The following is a 20,325-nucleotide window of genomic DNA, read 5'->3' as shown; positions in this document are numbered from 1 at the left end:
TCTTCTCGATTTCAAATCAGAATCGAATCAAGAAGCACTAATACATTTATACTTACATGTCAAAGAAAAACTCAATCATTGTTTTTTTTCTGTTTTCCATTAATTTTTTTTTTGTTTTCTGCAAATAATTTGTTAATTTATTTTTAAACAAATAAATTATGCCTTTAAAATATTTTCCAAAAGGAATTTCCCATTAATTCGTTAAAAATTAGGCACAATTTTCTTTAAATATTAATTATTTTTCAAGTCGTATGCCATGTTTGACATTTTAAATTTCAAAGAAAAACAAACACAAACACAAAAAAACAGAATTGAGTGGAAGCGATTCAAACTGTTTTATTTTATTTCAGAATGAGTGAATCCTTGAGTGATTCCAATCGAAAACGACATTAAAGTAAGAAACCTATCACACAATTTTAAATGCAGTTTTATTGGTTTTTAAGTGTTTTCAAATATTGCATTCAAAAATGTATGTAAAAATTAAAAATTATAATTTTTTTTAATTTTTATTTGAAATATTCGCCGTTTTTATACGTTTCAATTTATTTTTCTCGAACTATTAAAGACATGTTTACAATATTTTTATTGAATTTTGTTTAACAATTATCCACCTAAAAATGACATCAAACAAATTGTGACAAGGAAAAAAAATAAAACAAAATTGAAAAAAATTCAAACAATATTAAGGTGGACTCTTTAATAAATAAAATACTTATAAAGTGAAGACGAAGCAAATACAACTCAGAATCAAATCAAAAACAAAAAAAAAATTAATTTAATTTGAAAGAAGAAAAAACTTAGGGTAAACTGCCCTATTGTTGCCACTCCCATGTGATTGGCACCTTGAGTTAAAAACCATTTACAGCTACTATTTTTACTTTTTGTTTAAAAATTGACTCTTCCCAACTTTTTTAGCATATTCTTAGCAAACGAGATATTAGGTGTGTTTTTTTGTTTATTTTTATAGATTTTGTGCAAAAAAACGACATCGAGATTTTTGAAATCAAAACAATTTACGTGTTAAAAACAACAAAAACTATATCTGCATAGATTTTTGAAAAATCCAGATAATTATCCAGATTTTAAGGGCCCAACCCATAGAATCCGTTGCGTCCGTTCCGTCGAAGTTTTCAACTGACAGCTCGATAAAATACACACGTTCTTATTGACACTTGGCATCACGGCACCTGGTGGATAGCGACGAAAACCCGAAAGTTATATAGATTTCCATAAGAAAAAATAAAAAAGACCTCGAAAGACATTTATTTTACGAATTAATTTTATATGTACGAGTTTATAGTGTTTATATCTAAATCAGGTTTAAAATATATCAAAAAGTATAATAATACCTGTGTAATTTGTATTTAAAAAGTACAAGCGAATCGCCTGAAATCAACAAAAAATACTATAAAAAATATAGACATTATTAAATTATTCTTTTATTTGTTTTGCTTTTTCACAAATAACAGTAGGTAAGCATTTTTTTTTTTAATTTCAACAATTTTGAAAGAAAATTAAACCAAAATAGTTTCTATATTTTTTGTAGTATTTGTTGTTGTTTTCCTGCGATTTACTTCCCTTATATATCATTAAATGTTACTTTTATTACATTTTCTTCACAAATAAACAATTAAAGTTCAAAATTCATAAAATCGGAGAAGAAAAGAACACAGTTCTTAGTTCTGAAATTCCCCGGCGTATATAATATATAAGGGAAGTAAATCGCAGGAAAACAACAACAAATACTACAAAAAATATAGAAACTATTTTGGTTTAATTTTCTTTCAAAATTGTTGAAAATAAAAAAAAAAATGCTTACCTACTATTATTTGTGAAAAAGCAAAACAAATGAAAGAATAATTTAATAATTTCTATATTTTGTATAGTATTTTTTGTTGATTTCAGGCGATTCGCTTGCACTTTTTAAATACAAATTACACAGGTATTATTATACTTATTGATATATTTTAAACCTGATTAAGATATAAACACATATTATTATCATTTTACAATCATAACATTGATACTCGTACATATAAAATTAATTCGTAAAATAAATGTTTTTAGAGGTCTTTTTTATTTTTTTCTTATGGAAATTACATTGAGAGGCAAATCAGAAAATAATATTATTTGTCCGCGCAAAATTAAGTGGAGACTTTTTCTTTACAGCGGCTCCAAATATTTAAATTTTACTGCGTACTGCTTGCAAAAATATTCAAGACAAAATTTGTCTCGAGAAAATATTTGTATGAGAAATAAAATTTTTCAAGCACTCAAATTTGACATTTCTCTTTTGATTTAAATTTGTTGATTTGATTTGTTGTTGTATTGCACCAAGAGGCAAAAAGAAATGAAAAGGAATGTTGAAAAAAGAAAAAGTGGAAAAAGAAACGTCAAAAAAGAGTCCCAGAATTTCGACCCACGACTCTCCGGTCGGATAATTTTTTTCTTTCATGTTATTTCTCTTTTGCACTCATTATGTTCGAAAAGAGGTGCGCCTCTTGAGACTTCATGTAATAGCCGACTTATAAAAATTACGCAAGTATTTGTTTTTATTGTTTTTCGAATAAAATAAAAAAATGAGTAGCTACTGAGTTGTAGAAAAACACGCCTAAAATTACAAATCAAAATATTTAAAAAAAAACATCAGAAAATAAGTTTTAAAGCAAAAACAAACAAAAAATTATTTCGTTCAAAATTTCGTTGTGCTAGTTTTGTATTTGTATGGAAGAATTCGTTTCGCTTCAGCTGCGAACTATACAGCCTATAGGCTGTATTGATAAATAATTGGAATTTGTTCATTTGATACTATTGTTGCAACTTTTTCATGCCTGGTAGAATCCCATTTGTCAATTGAATTTCATGTCTCCATCTCTATTCTCTACTCTACTCTCCAAGAAAATTTACATTTCGTGTGTAGTTTGTACAAATCACGATTATTTTTTTCGTGAGGCAACAAAAAAAAAAACTATAAAGTTAATATAAAATGGCTCAAAAAGGCGTTAATCCAATTGCAGTTTTAAAAAGCATTTATAGCAATGAATTCCAATGGTAAATACTCAATAATTTGATTCATCTTATGCAAATAGAAAAAGAAATCCACAGAATAATTTTTTGACAGTCTCTTCCATTTTCCTATTTATTTCGAATGTCAAAAATTTTAATAATAAATTTAATTTTTTTTGTGCATTTTTAAACTGAAGAAAATTTATCACATACATTTCGTAGGTCAGTGGTCAAAAGCTTCGGGATATTCCTGCTTGGTGTGCGTATCGCAAAAGAATTTGTCGGTGTGGAAATTATGCCCGCCATTACACCGCATTAAGAAGAGGATTGATATGACACCCAACACGGAAGTACTTAGTATAAGGAAAACACTTGCTTGTTATGCATTGTTTAGTGCTACAACTACTAGAGTAATAAAAAATTATATTGTTAATTAAAATGAATTGTTGCGGTTTTACTTTGGGAAAAATGAATTGCGTTGTATTTGGGATAGTTTTGTCACTTGTCCTTGAAGTGACTTACGTGAGTACATCTGGATTCTTATGGAATCTACCGAAACCAAATATTCTTTTGATTTTAACGGATGATCAAGACGTTGTACTACACGGCCTTGTAAGTTAGAAACCCTGGGATGTTCTGTTGAAGCTTTGTTTTTTTTTTTTCTTAAAACTATTTTTATTAGACTCCTATGCATAATGTCCAGCAATTAATTGGATCAATGGGAGTCACATTTTCAAATGCGGTAGGTGAAATGTTAAAAACGACGAGAAGATTAAGCTCATTTTGTATTCTTCTTATTTCGATACAGTTTGCAAGCTCACCTATTTGCTGTCCTTCGAGAGCCTCTATTCTAAGTGGAATGTATGCACATAATCATCGAACAGTAAATAACTCTTTGTCTGGTGGATGTTATGGTTCTTATTGGAGAAAGAAGGTCGAACCGAAGGTTCTGCCTGTTGTTATGCAGCAGAGTGGCTATGATACTTTTTTCGCTGGGAAGTATTTGAATGAAGTAAGCTCTCATTTTGTATATTACTTAAAGTACAGTACTTTTATAACTAGCGAGTCAAATTGTATGCTGAAATCGAACGATTTGGTGTTTAAGTAATGTAGAAATCCAATTCACAATGCAAAAAAAAAATGTGGATCAATATAATTTTAAAATGTCATACCAATGTCATTTCACAAGAGTCGTAATATGCCCCATAAAGTAGGTAGGTAGTCATTTGCTTTGCTAGTCATTATATCCGCAGCTTGGCTTAGCTTCTATTTCTATCGGTAGCTGCGTGTTGTTTTTTTTAATGAACGTAAACGCTAACTGCGGTTACGGATACCAATGCCGCAAAAACTTTTTTCGAATTTAAAAGGTGAATTTTCTAAAAACGATAAATCAAATATAGTTATAAAATCAAATGTTGAGGTGATAGAGCAAACAATTGTCCATCAGTTTATGTTGGTACTTCCATGCAGAAGCTAAAAAATCGTACGGATATTAATAACAAAAAAAAAAAAACTGCTCTAGCTTTGCATTGTATATGTGAGGGACATAGACCAGATTATAACAATGTATACAGGGTGTCCGGTAGAAAATGGATAAGCCTAAAATGGCTGATAGGTGCACTTTTGACTGTTCTGAAACCGAATAGAAAAAGTTTCTATCGCAACCAGTTTAGAAAATATTAGCTTTTTTTCGTTCAGTGTACTTTAAATTTCATCATCTTACGTTTTCTTTAACAACAACCACGAATGAATGAATTTTATAAATTTCTTATTTTTATAATTTTCTACAATAATTGGCTCACTACATAAGAAGTTAAAAGTTTTTACAACTGTTGCATCTTTTCTTTAAAAAAAATTTGAAATTAGTTTTTCGATGCAAAATGTAAAAAAAAATATTTTATGAAAATTTTCAAATATGAGCGTCCAAAGGGGATTGCAGAATGGTAAAAGTTTTTATCAAATCTAGAGTTACTAGGAAGTTATTGGTACCAAAGTACAAAAAAAGCCTATTAATTTAATAAATTATTTTAACTGTAAAATCTTAAGTTTTTCACATTGCTGCCACAAATGCATGGATTCCATCAGTTTTTTTAATCAGTCATATTTTACAATTATTCTTCTTACACATAACTACTAAAAAAAATGTTATAACCGTTGGATAATGGCTATTTAAAAATTATTTAACTTTTTTTTACTGCAAAGTAGAAAAAAAAATTTTTGTTTGCTAATTCGCTAATAAGTTTAAAAGATAAAATAAGAGGTGGCTCACAATATTAACTGTAAATTAAATTGCATCTAACAAATATTGGATATTTTTCGTAGCCCAATAACATTGGGAATTGAACAAAAATTCGAAAACATTGCAACATTTTCAATGCATTGGGCCAACGGGACCGAAAATCTCAATTTTTCTTTAAAACGAGATCATTAAGAAGTCAAAGCTCAAAACAAGCTGTCCCGATGGACAATTGTATGCCCATGCTTAAACTGAGCAAACAATTTTTTTTTTCTACTTTGCATTAAAAAAAAGTTAAATTATTTTTACTTGTGATATAGGTACTATAGGGCAAGTTTAGGATTCGTAAAAAAAATCGAACTCGAGATAACAATTTTACATGACATTACGATGATGGAGAATGCCAAAAAAAGTGGGTCCGGCAATTCTGTCTGTCTGTCCGTCTGTCTGTCTGTCTGTCTGTCTGTCTGTCTGTCTGTCTGTCTGTATGTACCTCGAGCTACAGCCTAAACTATTTGAGCTTGGTAGTTAACAGTTTTGGGTGATTCCCTAGAGGACAAATTGAAATTTTTTTTTTAGGACCAAAACTAACGGTACCTGTCATATAACGGAAATAGAAAAGTTAATTTTTTTCAAAAACGGCTCTAACGATTTTGATTAAAATTTTTGAGTATAGTATTAGACATAAGAGCCAACTTTCGAAATAAAAAAAATATTTTTTTTACCGTTATTAACGGTACATGTCATAGAACGGTTTCTTTGATTTATGAATATCTCGTTCAAGACCAACCCGATTTCAACGAAAATTTTTATACAAAAGCATTTAGGTAAAGGTAATATTAAAATCTTAGAAAATTTTCAAAAAACTCATTTTTGGATTTTTAAAAAATATTTCAAAATTTTTTTTTGAAAAATCAATTTTTTGAAAACGGGTTTATGAAAAATTTTGAAAATTCGTTTTTATGCGTAAATAAATTATTTATTCAAAATGGCATACCAACTGTTTTTTTGAAAAATGTTAGAAAATTTTTATATATAAAAAATTATTTTTTTACAAAACGGCTCTAACGATTTTCGAAATTTTTTTTCTAAAAATTCCTTTTTATACAAGAAGTAAACTGGCATACTTGGTTTTTTGTGAAAGATCATTTAAAACGGTATTTAATTAATTATAAAAACAGATTATTTTTTTTTAATTTCTTAATTTTTCTTAATTTTCTTGAATAAAAAGCTTTAACATTAGAGTAACTTTAAGCATAAGAGCAAGTACGTGCGACCCCAGTCGTGCATTTTATTTTTATAGCCATTGTTCAACGGTTATAACATTTGTTTTAGTAGTTATGTGTAAGAAGAATAATTGTAAAATATGACTGATTAAAAAAACTGATGGAATCCATGCATTTGTGGCAGCAATGTGAAAAACTTAAGATTTTACAGTTAAAATAATTTATTAAATTAATAGGCTTTTTTTGTACTTTGGTACCAATAACTTCCTAGTAACTCTAGATTTGATAAAAACTTTTACCATTCTGCAATCCCCTTTGGACGCTCATATTTTTAAAAAAGTTGGCCACCTACGTTCCTATGGATTTTTTTTACACCACAGGTGTTTGAAAATTTTCATAAAATATTTTTTTTTACATTTTGCATCGAAAAACTAATTTCAAATTTTTTTTAAAGAAAAGATGCAACAGTTGTAAAAACTTTTAACTTCTTATGTAGTGAGCCAATTATTGTAGAAAATTATAAAAATAAGAAATTTATAAAATTCATTCATTCGTGGTTGTTGTTAAAGAAAACGTAAGATGATGAAATTTAAAGTACACTGAACGAAAAAAAGCTAATATTTTCTAAACTGGTTGCGATAGAAACTTTTTCTATTCGGTTTCAGAACAGTCAAAAGTGCACCTATCAGCCATTTTAGGCTTATCCATTTTCTACCGGACACCCTGTATATTTTACAGTCAGAAAAGCATTATAATAAGAGAATGATATAAGAAATGTTACATATTTTAAATACAGACAACACAGATAAGAGATCGGATTGTGAAGGGCTTAGCTGTTTTTATAGTCAGTTTGTTAAAAGGAATTTTTTGAGTTGAATTATCAAGACAACAGTGTATGCTAAAAGTTAACAAATCTATTTCTCAAATTTTTTTATTTAGCATTAAAATTGTATTTTTTTTGCCTTTAGGTAGGTAGAGATGGCGGTCATAAGCAGCCTACCTTGATGACCAAATTAGCGCAGAATGCGCCGTTTTGATACCAAAACTTGTGAAACCTATGAGTTATAAGTGGATTAATTGGAATAATGTGATTTCAATACATACGAGTGTTTAGGTTAGCCTAAACCACTTCGTTGCATTGAGGTATGAGATCAAGTCTTTGATCTTTAATTCTGAGATGTTATTTATATCGTTGAAAATTCACTGCCCAGAGAGAGCACTCTACTTCTAGCAAGGGCAGGACATGGCATAGGAAGTGTAATACCGTTTCTTTTTCCTGCTGATTCAAACAACTGCGACAAAAGGTGTTGTAAGGAATACCTAGCTTTGCTGCGTGTTCTCCTATCGGCCAATGTCCCGTTCATACCGAAACGATCCTGCTAATTTCTTTTCTGGGTCTAGAGATTAGATCATATGTTTTGGATTTATTATAGGTGGGCCAGATTTGTCTGGATATGACGCAGCTAGTCAAGTTGTGCCACCTATTGTTAGCTTTTGTTAGGTATTTTAAGAAGATATCGCCTTTCATGACTCCCATGGAGATGTTAACTATTTCTGCTAGTGACTCATGAAGGGCCGATCCTTGCCTGGCCAGTTTATCCGCCTTTTCATTGCCTTCAAAACCACTGTGACCTGGGATCCAGATGAGAGTGATTGTGAGGCTTCCACTCAGGAATGAGAGTTCCTCTCTGCACTGCTGAACTAATTTGGAGGATGTCGTGACCGAAGCAATTGCTTTTATAGCTGCCTGACTATCTGTTAGTATAGCTATGCTTTGGTTTTGATTTGGATATAGATTCAAACAACTGCGACAAAAGGTGTTGTAAGGAATACCTAGCTTTGCTGCGTGTTCTCCTATCGGCCAATGTCCCGTTCATACCGCAACGATCCTGCTAATTTCTTTTCTGGGTCTAGAGATTAGATCATATGTTTTGGCCAGATTTGTCTGGATATGACGCAGCTAGTCAAGTTGTGCCACCTATTGTTAGCTTTTGTTAGGTATTTTAAGAAGATATCGCCCTTCATGACTCCCATGGAGATGTTAACTATTTCTGCTAGTGACTCATGAAGGGCCGATCCTTGCCTGGCCAGTTCATCCGCCTTTTGATTGCCTTCAAAACCAATGAATTTTCTAAAAACGATAAATCAAATATAGTTATAAAATCAAATGTTAAGGTGATAGAGCAAACTATTGTCCATCAGTTTATGTTGGTACTTCCATGCAGAAGCTAAAAAATCGTACGGATATTAATAACAAAACAAAAAAACTGCTCTAGCTTTGCATTGTATATGTGAGGGACATAGACCAGATTATAATAATGTATATATTTTACAGTCAGAAAAGCATTATAATAAGAGAATGATATAAGAAATGTTACATATTTTAGATACAGACAACACTAATAAGAGATCGGATTGTGAAGGGCTTAGCTGTTTTTATAGTCAGTTTGTTAAAAGGAATTTTTTGAGTTGAATTATCAAGACAACAGTGTATGCTAAAAGTTAACAAATCTATTTCTCAAATTTTTTTATTTAGCATTAAAATTGTATTTTTTTTTGCCTTTAGGTAGGTAGAGATGGCGGTCATAAGCAGCCTACCTTGATGACCAAATTAGCGCAGAATGCGCCGTTTTGATACCAAAACTTGTGAAACCTATGAGTTATAAGTGGATTAATTGGAATAATGTGATTTCAATACATACGAGTGTTTAGGTTAGCCTAAACCACTTCGTTGCATTGAGGTATGAGATCAAGTCTTTGATCTTTAATTCTGAGATGTTATTTATATCGTTGAAAATTCACTGCCCAGAGAGAGCACTCTACTTCTAGCAAGGGCAGGACATGGCATAGGAAGTGTAATACCGTTTCTTTTTCCTGCTGATTCAAACAACTGCGACAAAAGGTGTTGTAAGGAATACCTAGCTTTGCTGCGTGTTCTCCTATCGGCCAATGTCCCGTTCATACCGAAACGATCCTGCTAATTTCTTTTCTGGGTCTAGAGATTAGATCATATGTTTTGGATTTATTATAGGTGGACCAGATTTGTCTGGATATGACGCAGCTAGTCAAGTTGTGCCACCTATTGTTAGCTTTTGTTAGGTATTTTAAGAAGATATCGCCTTTCATGACTCCCATGGAGATGTTAACTATTTCTGCTAGTGACTCATGAAGGGCCGATCCTTGCCTGGCCAGTTTATCCGCCTTTTCATTGCCTTCAAAACCACTGTGACCTGGGATCCAGATGAGAGTGATTGTGAGGCTTCCACTCAGGAATGAGAGTTCCTCTCTGCACTGCTGAACTAATTTGGAGGATGTCGTGACCGAAGCAATTGCTTTTATAGCTGCCTGACTATCTGTTAGTATAGCTATGCTTTGGTTTTGATTTGGATATAGATTCAAACAACTGCGACAAAAGGTGTTGTAAGGAATACCTAGCTTTGCTGCGTGTTCTCCTATCGGCCAATGTCCCGTTCATACCGCAACGATCCTGCTAATTTCTTTTCTGGGTCTAGAGATTAGATCATATGTTTTGGATTTATTATAGGTGGGCCAGATTTGTCTGGATATGACGCAGCTAGTCAAGTTGTGCCACCTATTGTTAGCTTTTGTTAGGTATTTTAAGAAGATATCGCCCTTCATGACTCCCATGGAGATGTTAACTATTTCTGCTAGTGACTCATGAAGGGCCGATCCTTGCCTGGCCAGTTCATCCGCCTTTTGATTGCCTTCAAAACCAATGAATTTTCTAAAAACGATAAATCAAATATAGTTATAAAATCAAATGTTAAGGTGATAGAGCAAACTATTGTCCATCAGTTTATGTTGGTACTTCCATGCAGAAGCTAAAAAATCGTACGGATATTAATAACAAAACAAAAAAACTGCTCTAGCTTTGCATTGTATATGTGAGGGACATAGACCAGATTATAATAATGTATATATTTTACAGTCAGAAAAGCATTATAATAAGAGAATGATATAAGAAATGTTACATATTTTAGATACAGACAACACTAATAAGAGATCGGATTGTGAAGGGCTTAGCTGTTTTTATAGTCAGTTTGTTAAAAGGAATTTTTTGAGTTGAATTATCAAGACAACAGTGTATGCTAAAAGTTAACAAATCTATTTCTCAAATTTTTTTATTTAGCATTAAAGTTGTATTTTTTTTGCCTTTAGGTAGGTAGAGATGGCGGTCATAAGCAGCCTACCTTGATGACCAAATTAGCGCAGAATGCGCCGTTTTGATACCAAAACTTGTGAAACCTATGAGTTATAAGTGGATTAATTGGAATAATGTGATTTCAATACATACGAGTGTTTAGGTTAGCCTAAATCCACTTCGTTGCATTGAGGAATGAGATCAAGTCTTTGATCTTTAATTCTGAGATGTTATTTATATCGTTGAAAATTCACTGCCCAGAGAGAGCACTCTACTTCTAGCAAGGGCAGGACATGGCATAGGAAGTGTAATACCGTTTCTTTTTCCTGCTGATTCAAACAACTGCGACAAAAGGTGTTGTAAGGAATATCTAGCTTTGCTGCGTGTTCTCCTATCGGCCAATGTCCCGTTCATACCGCAACGATCCTGCTAATTTCTTTTCTGGGTCTAGAGATTAGATCATATGTTTTGGATTTATTATAGGTGGGCCAGATTTGTCTGGATATGACGCAGCTAGTCAAGTGGTGCCACCTATTGTTAGCTTTTGTTAGGTATTTTAAGAAGATATCGCCCTTCATGACTCCCATGGAGATGTTAACTATTTCTGCTAGTGACTCATGAAGGGCCGATCCTTGCCTGGCCAGTTCATCCGCCTTTTCATTGCCTTCAAAACCACTGTGACCTGGGATCCAGATGAGAGTGATTGTGAGGCTTCCACTCAGGAATGAGAGTTCCTCTCTGCACTGCTGAACTAATTTGGAGGATGTCGTGACCGAAGCAATTGCTTTTATAGCTGCCTGACTATCTGTTAGTATAGCTATGCTTTGGTTTTGATTTGGATATAGCCTAAGTAATTTGCAACCTTCTTTAATTGCCATCAATTCCGCTTGGAATACACTGGCAAAGTTTGGTAGTCGAAAGGATTTTGAGATATTGAGGGATTCATAGTAGACACCCGCACCGACCCCATAATCCATTTTTGAGCCATCAGTGAAAATGCAGGTGGCGAAGTCTCTCATCACAATGCCCTCTTCCCAGTCTGATCTAGACGGGAAGCTGGCCTTGCAATTCATTACAGTATTCAAAATAGGAGTGCAGTAGTCCGTGGGTGTCAGAAGCATATCCTATGGTATTAAATTTGCTGTGTCACTGGGACCAAAAGGTTTTGCCTTCCAACAGCCTGTTTCTTTTAGCCTTAAAACTCTACAAGAGACCTGGTATTTTATATGAAGGTCTATGGGTAAAAGGTGCAAGAGAACGTTTAGAGCCTCAGTAGGGCACGACCGGAGGGCTCCAGTCGTCCCTACGCTTGCTGTTCTTTGATGTTATATGCTTTATTAATTGCAGGCCACCAAACAATGGCGCCGTAAGTAAGAATGGGTCGTACCACCGCAGTGTAAGTCCATAGAACCATTTTTTCCCAAAGGTTTTACTGCAGGCATAGAAAGCAATGTTCGCCTTCTTAACCCGCTCTTCTATATTTAGCTTCCAGCTCAGTTTAGTGTCCAAAATTACACCTAAATATTTTGCGCTGGAAGAAAGTGATAAGATTTGGCCGTTAAGCTGAGGTAGAGGGAAGGCAGGGATTTTGGTTTTAGTTGTAAAAAGCATCAGTTCCGTTTTACTTTGATTAACTCCTAGGCCACAGCTTGTAGCCCAGTTGCTAACTTTTCTCAAAGCCGTGTCAGTGATCTCGCTGATTACGGGTAAAAATTTGCCTGATACAAGTACAACCAGATCATCCGCATATGCCACTGCCTTCACTCCACTTCTCTCAAGCTTCACGAGGATATTGTTCATAACAAGGAGCCATAAAAGGGGGGAAAGAACGCCACCCTGAGGCGTACCCCTGTTGACGCACTTAAAACAGTTTGAATTTCCTAAACTTGCTTGAATTCTTCTCTCTTTTAGCATTGAAATAATCCAACTTCTGATGTAGTCTTCTACTTCAAAAGTCACTAGGGCCTCGAGAATAGATTCGGTTAGGACATTGTTAAAAGCTCCCTCTACATCTAAGAAGGTAGCTAGGGTATATTCTTTAAAGTGGACCAAGTTCTCAATTGTTCTAACGACTTCATGGAGGGCTGTTTCCGTAGATTTGCCCCTCATATAAGCGTGCTGCGAACTAGCTAAGGGACATCTTTTAAAAATGTCTCTAATATGAGTTTCCAAGATTCTTTCTAAGGTTTTAAGTAAGAAAGATGTTAAACTTATTGGCCGGAAATCCTTCGCGGATTCATGTCCTCTTTTGCCCACTTTGGGTATGAAAACCACGCTAACTGCTATCTCTTGCTGATTTTGCAGCATAATAGGCAGAATACCATCAGGGCCTGGGGATTTATACGGAGAGAAAGTGTTAATAGTCCAAGCTATATTTTCTCTTGTTATCAAGGAGTTTACTCGGTCTGTCGTAACTGATAGCAAGGTTCACTTCAGAGGTGCTATCCACACTCCCCGGAAAGTGAGTAGTCATTAGTAGTTCCAAGGATTCAGCTGGAGATATTGTCCAGGATCCGTCAGGCTTTTTAAGAAACGATGGATTAGAGTGTTCTTTCGATAAAACCTTGCTTAACCTGGCGGAATCCTTAAAATCTTCTATGAAATGACAGTATTCCTCCCAGCTTTCTTTTTTGGCTAAAGCTATAGTACGCTTATAGACTTTTAAGCAATCTTTATAGGGTTGATAAAATTTGTATTTGTGGCAGATGTTGAAGATTGTTCTAGTCGTCTTCCTCAGATTAGACAAGTCTTCATTCCACCAAAGAGGAAATAAAAAAAAAAAAATTTAAATTAAAAAAAATGTAATGTTTAATAAACCAACAAATTGTTTGTTCAATATAGGCGTGTTTTTTCTAATACTCAGTAGCTACTCATTTTTCATTTTATTCACAAAGCAACAAAAAAATTACACAAGTAAGTAAGTAACCGAAATAAAATACAAAAACATTTTTTAACGGGAAATTTTGAATGTGATCTTTTAAAGTAACTGTTTTCCAAACAGAATTATCAAACATTTTAAAAAAAGATAATTTAACTCGAGAGAGTAAAAATTTTATGTATGAGTTAAAAATTTCCCATACAAATTTGTATGGGGAAAGTATGACCCTAGAGGCACGGGTTAATGACCTCCAAAAATTCCCCTTATTTAGGCCCTAAACTTTCGATCTAGGGAGTGTCTCCCCCGAAAATATCACTTTGGGAAATAACGGACACCCTACTGTGTAGTGTGGTCACCTTACTATGCCACTCATATAACAAGACTTGAAGCAATTCAGAGAAGGTTTTCGCGTTTCTGTCTTCGTTTTCATCCTTGGTCACATGATTATTTACTTCCCCCTTACTCTCAAAGACTCAGATTAATAAATCTTCCTTCACTTACTGACCATAGAATAGAAAGTATTCGCAGTTTTGTTTTATTGTTGGAATTATTAATGGGTCAATATCATCCCCATCGGTTCTAAGTCGGTTAAATTTCAGTTACAGTCGCACAAGTGTAAAGGGCCCGACCCATAGAATCCGTTGCGTCCGTTGCGTCGAAGTTTTTGACTGACAGCTCGATAAAATGCACACGTTCTTATGGGAAGCGACCCATAAGCGACGGATCAGACGGTTGCGTTTTATGGGTCGGGCCCTTAAAGGCCCCAACCCATAGAATCCGTTCCGTCAATCCATCCGTTGAAGTTGAAGGATGGGACAGAAAGGGGTGACCAATAGAATACGTCGTATGACGGATTGCTTTTTGACAGCTCACTTCAAATTTCAAGGTGTGTTCGATATTTTACAGCTGAATGTGCACAAAGTAAGTTCTGATGCAAGAAATTTTCAACTATTATTGTTGTTCTTTTTTTTTAATAAAATAAAATGCACGACTAGATTTCCTCTAGGTAGTTGCTCTTCAGTTGAAACAATTTTTTATAACAAATTATGAGTTGTAGGTATGACTTTGGCATAGTAAAATTGAACTCTACAACAGAATTTGAGTATTTAATTGATATAATTTATTAGATATATCATTAAATATTACTTCTATTACATTTTCTTCACAAATATACAATTCATAAAATCTGAGAAGAAAAGAACTCAGTTCTTAGTTCTGAGATTCCCCGGTGTGCACTCAGAAGCAGAAAATCGAACTGATCTATTGTTGACAACCAATGTCAAAGGATACGACGGATGAAAAAGTAGAAAGTTGGGCTAAGGACTTATTCTTCCGTCGAATCCGTCCGTCACCGTCCGATCCGTCGCTTATTGGTCGCTCCCCATAAGAACGTGTGTATTTTATCGAGCTGTCAGTTGAAAACTTCGACGGAACGGACGCAACGGATTCTATGGGTTGGGCCCTTAAGGTTACGCCAACCATTGTGCCTTGAACTTCATAAAATCTGAGAAGAAAAGAACTCAGTTCTTAGTTCTGAAATTCCCCGGTGTGCACTCAGAAGCAGAAAATCGAACTGATCTATTGTTGACAACCAATGTCAAAGGATACGAAGGATGAAAAAGTAGAAAGTTGGGCTAAGGGCTACTTCTTCCGTCGAATCCGTCTGTCTCCGTCCGATCCGTCGCTTATTGGTCGCTCCCCATAAGAACGTGTGTATTTTATCGAGCTGTCAGTTGAAAACTTCGACGGAACGGACGCAACGGATTCTATGGGTTGGGCCCTTAAGGTTACGCCAACCATTGTGCCTTGAACTATGGTGCAAATAGCCCCCTCATCCCTCAATCAATTGATAATAATATTTAATAAACTTTATTATATATATTGTAATGTTTTATACCGGGTTCACAATAAAACTTATTTAATTTAAACTTATATTTCCGTTTAAATAAGAACACACTTTATTTCAACTCAATTTACTTTTATTATTCGCTCAAACAAACACACTTTTAAATCACTTTATTTACTACTAACAATTCGCAACACTTTATTTCACTTTGTACTGTTGTTTGGAAGCATCAAGAGCAACGAACTTGTTGTCGATAGCATCAAGCTTACCTTCGATGAGGTTTTTCTGTTCATCTAGAAGGTTCTTTTGGGTTTCAAATTTTTCGAGAAGATTCTGTTGTTCACTCCTTTGCTCGGTACGTTGTGCCTCAATTTTTTCGAGAACACTACTCTGTTGTTTTTCTAATTGTTCTCTCTGTTCCTTGCGTTGTGTCTCAATTTGTTCAAGAAGATTTTTCTGTTCATCCTTTTGTTCTTTACGTTGTTGTTCCATTTGATCTTTCTGTTCTTCAAATTTTGCAAGGAGAACAGCCATCATATCGCGAATACATATACATAAACATATCGGAACTAGTACTTACTCGTTCTTCTATCATTTCAACTTCGAATTGAAATGTATCCAACTCTTCGTTTTTCTGGGTTAAATAATCCTGTAGACGAATAATGAGATCATTTTTCGATCCAGCAGTAGGAAGACCTCGCTTAGTTAATTCCGCCTTCAGCTCAGTCAAACTTAACTGATTTAGTGTTTTACCCATTTTAACTTTTCAAAACGCGAGCACTTTTACTTATTTCAAAATGTTTTACACTTTGTTTATTGTTAAAACACACTCGCACTTTTTATTTTATTCGCTAAATTATCTGATTCGCACAAATAAATAAGTTTTATTCCACTTTTCTGACACCAATGTAACGTTTTATTCCGGGTTCACAATAAAACTTATTTAATTTACACTTATATTTCCGTTTAAATAAGAACACACTTTATTTCAACTCAATTTACTTTTATTATTCGCTCAAACAAACACACTTTTAAATCACTTTATTTACTACTAACAATTCGCAACACTTTATTTCACTTTGTACTGTACTCTTTCACTTTCAAGATTAAACTGTCTCCGGTCGATTTTTTTTTTTTTTTTTTAGATTAAGGTTTGTTTTTATTTTGCTTAAGTTTTATATATACAATTGTCTTAAAACTAGGCTTATAATTAACTATTACTAGATTGTTGGCTCAGAAGGGGCCTAACTTATTTCTACTGGCTAAAAGGATGGTTTTATAAAATATAAATACATATTTTTGTCGACTTAATCTAATACATGAAAATTAAAATTGAAAAAATAAATGTCTTGTTAAATAAAATAAGAAAATTAATTATAACTCAAGGTTTTTATCCCCTGTCGTGTCCGCTGTCCGCTCTTTCGTAGAATGGTCTTCCTTCGTTGAATAGTACATCCTGGAATCTGGCATCGATTATCGCTCTTGGGTGTAGGTACCTTTGGCTGGTGAGAATTTCGTCCTGTAGCAGTTGTTGTACTTCCGGGTTTGGATGTCCTTCGAGGTTCCTCAAAATTCGGGTGGATAGTTCCATCATATGCTGGTCGATTGGGATGATGTCAGCTGCCTCGTACAGCTTCTTAATTGGCCAGTACGTCCTCGTTAGGGGGTTCCGATATAATCCAGTGCAAACTCTGAGTATTTTCCTCTCGAAGAGTTTGATCTTCTTCATGGCTGATGGTGAAATTGTGAACCAGACCGGGCAGGCATAGGTGATGACGGGCCTGATGAGCTGCTTGTAGAGGAGTAGTTTTGTCTTCTTTGAGAGTCCATACTGCTTCCTTAGTAGAGGATGTACCAGGTGAAACGAAAAACTGGCGCGTTTCAAAATGGCTGCAGCGTGTTTGTTAAACTTCATCCGGTTGGTGAAGTTTACTCCCAGGTATTTGGCTTTGTCCTTTGTAGTCACTACCGTGTTGTCAGGAAATCCTATGGTAATGTTCCGACTCCTTTCAGCGATCCTTCTACGGGCCCTCGTCCTTGTCTGTGGTGGTCTGAAGCAAATTAGTTCCGTCTTGCTGGCGTTGATCTTCAATCCCCATTTGAGGTAGTAGTTCCAGAGATTGTAGATGTGCTCCTGCACTCTACGGGCTGCTATCTCCGGTGATAATGATGTTGAGTATGTGATGGAGTCATCTGCGTACAGTTTGGTCCTCGTGCCTGGCGGGTTTTCGGGTTGATCTGCTGTAAAAATGTTGAAAAGAAAAGGGCCTAATCTTGACCCTTGCGGAACTCCGGCCTTAATGGGTCGTAGTCCTGACTTGTCGCTGGAAACCTGTACAAAGAAGAGACGATTAGTAAGAAAATTTTTGATAATTTTTACCAGATATCCTGGAAAGCCAAATTCCATTAGCTTAAAGATGAGTCCTTTGATCCAGACGCTGTGCCTTCTCGATGTCTATCAGGCATGCTACGGTGGTTTCCTTTTTGTTCAATCCCACGGTGATGTTGCTGTGAAGTCCAAGAAGAGGATGAATTGTCGAGTGCTTGCCCTTGAATCCATACTGGAAGTTTGGTATTATATTTCTTTCCAAGCAGAAACTTTTTACCTTTCTCAGTAGTAGACTCTCAAGTACTTTGCTAACACAGCAAAGTAGTGAGATGGGCCTGTATCCTTCCACGGTGTTCCTGTCGGTCTTCTTTGGTACTGGAACAATCCTTGCTGTTTTCCATGCTGCCGGAAAATAGCCGTTGTTTAGGCAGTTGTTGAAGATGACTGTCAACAGGAAGAGGGCCATGTTCGGCAACTTTTTCAAGACAAAGTTGGAAATGCCGTCTGGTCCTGTTGACTTCTTTGAATTTCCTGTGATGATGGTCTCACGGATGTCTTCGGTGTTGGTGAAAACGTCGTTGTTGATGGGGTTGTGGGCAGGATTTTCTTCGCTGAATGTAGTTAGTGATGTCTGGTGTCCTTCAATCACTCTTGCTTCTACTTCCATCATGAATTCCGGGAGATGAACTGGTGGATTGTCCGTGAAGTTTCCCTCGAAGTGGTTTGCAAACGCTTCGGCTTTTTCTGCTGGGGTGTGTGCTGTTGTTTGTCCATGGCTGATAGAATCTGGGAGTTGTCGTCTTCTTCCTACGATGGCGTTGATCTTCTTGAAGCAGTCTGGTCCAGGTTTGATATCTTGGAGTCTTCTCTGTAGCTGGCAGTCCTGGAAATGTTTAACCGCCCGGTCAAACATAGCTTGGGTGTATTTGAGTTCTGAATAGGTCCTTCTATATTCATCATTCTCCGTGTTGTAGGTCCGATGCAGTATCCGTTGTAGCTTTTTCCTTAGCCTCTGCCTGTGGTTGTTGATGGCGATGATATTCTCTGGGAGGTTCGAGAATCTATCCTTTGATGTCTTCTGGGTCTTCTGGTTGTCCAAGGCGATGTTGACTGCATTCTCCAATCCGTGAATCGCTCCGTCAATTTCCGTGTTTGTTAAGTTGGCGATGTTGGTCACTTCAGGAAGTCTTGCCTCGGTGTCATCGCGGAATTGTCTCCAGTTGACTCGATCATACCTGATGTGAAACTCCGGATCAGGTTGAGTGGTCAATATCCTCTGTCTGAGTCGAATATCAAGCTCCACAGCAAGATGATCCGAATCCGATGGATGTGTCACACAGCGGTAGTTCTCGAACTGTGAGAGAATGTTTATGATGCTCGTTGATGCCAAGAAAAAGTCCAGCGTTGATGGTGTCCTCGGGAAGGTGGGTGTTGGTTGTGATACGATGGCCAGTGAGTGTCGGTGTGGATTGTTGTCCAGCCAGTCCACAATGGTTTCTCCTTGCGGTGAGCTGATGCTGTCCTGCCATCTGGGGTGTCTGGCGTTGAAGTCTCCTCCAATGATGCAATGGGTGTGCTGGTCTGCGATGTCCATTAGTCTTCTAAGATCCTCCTCGAAGTTTCCTTTGGGTGTCTCCGGTCGGTGTTTACGCTGCCCTTTTATACCGGAATTTCGAGATTCGAGAATGTCTTCGAAGGTTCTCGTCTTTGCTTCTCGAAATTTCCTTTCCAAGAGGGGGCGCTTCATACTTCCAGTCTAGTTGGATATTTTGAGATGTGTTCAGAGGGTAGGTAGTTTCTTGATTATTAAAGGTCCGTTCACATTTCTACCTTTGCAGTAGTAGGTAGTGTGTTCAGACTTTTATCTTAAAAGTAGTTCAGTAATTCATTGTTACATTGCCCCCCTCTTAGGATTGTTCATCCCGAACAACTCCATTGCTTCTTTCACCATTATAACGATGTAAACGGTCACAATGAACTACCTTTAGTTTGCCTCTTACCCCTCTTTGTATACGGTAAACCACATCGTTAATTCTGGTCATTACTGTGTAAGGGCCTTCCCAGTTTTGTTGTAGCTTCGGTGATAGTCCCTTTTGTCGGTGGGGATTGTAAAACCTCACAAGTTCTCCTTCTTGAAACCCTGTTGCTGTCGCTCGTGCGTCATATCTTGTTTTCATCCTGTCACTAGACGCTTTTATATTTGTCCTTGTCCGTTGGTGAATGTCAGCCAGTGTTCCTTTCAGGTTATCTACGTACTCATCCATTTCATGTGGGTCGTTTGGAACACTTCCAAATTTTATTTCACTTGGCAGGCGTATTGTTGAGCCATGGTGTATGTCCAGTAGAACTACATATGTGTTGCACTTCTATAAGCCATTTTTTTTTTTTTTTTTTTTTTTTTTTTTTTTTTTTTTTTTTTTTTTTTTTTTTATTTCGTTAAATACTAACGGTACAGATTATACAGATTTAAGATTAACATTTAACATTGGATAAAAAATTAATTTTTAACGATATTGATTGAAAAACATATTCCTTATACTCTGTGATTTAACAATATCATTACAGGAATTAATAAGAACATAGTTTTTATTAAATACATTAATTAACAGATTGAGAGGACTATAAGCGCCATAGTTTGATCT

At 35.4% G+C, this 20,325-nt stretch overlaps 2 protein-coding genes across 2 annotated transcripts in view; both read left to right on the top strand.

The window, feature by feature from the left end:
- Positions 1-2,867: 2,867 nt before the first annotated feature.
- Positions 2,868-3,449, top strand: LOC129919899 (uncharacterized). Its single transcript, XM_056001001.1, has 2 exons — positions 2,868-3,051; positions 3,229-3,449. The coding sequence occupies exons 1-2, from the start codon at positions 2,987-2,989 to the stop codon at positions 3,323-3,325; spliced, it is 162 nt and encodes a 53-aa protein (XP_055856976.1). The 5' UTR covers positions 2,868-2,986; the 3' UTR covers positions 3,326-3,449.
- Positions 3,445-20,325, top strand: part of LOC129919897 (N-acetylglucosamine-6-sulfatase-like) — a 61,484-nt gene continuing 44,603 nt past the window's right edge. The window contains exons 1-3 of the mRNA XM_056000997.1: positions 3,445-3,618; positions 3,689-3,748; positions 3,815-4,018. Of these exons, the coding sequence (XP_055856972.1) occupies positions 3,445-3,618; positions 3,689-3,748; positions 3,815-4,018 (438 nt within the window). The remainder of the gene's footprint in view (positions 3,619-3,688; positions 3,749-3,814; positions 4,019-20,325) is intronic.

This window comes from Episyrphus balteatus, chromosome 4, assembly GCF_945859705.1.
Source record: "Episyrphus balteatus chromosome 4, idEpiBalt1.1, whole genome shotgun sequence".
Classification (NCBI taxonomy): Eukaryota; Metazoa; Arthropoda; class Insecta; order Diptera; family Syrphidae; genus Episyrphus; species Episyrphus balteatus.
The sequence above is the reverse complement of the archived record's forward strand: the minus strand, read 5'-3'. Positions and strand labels throughout refer to the sequence as shown.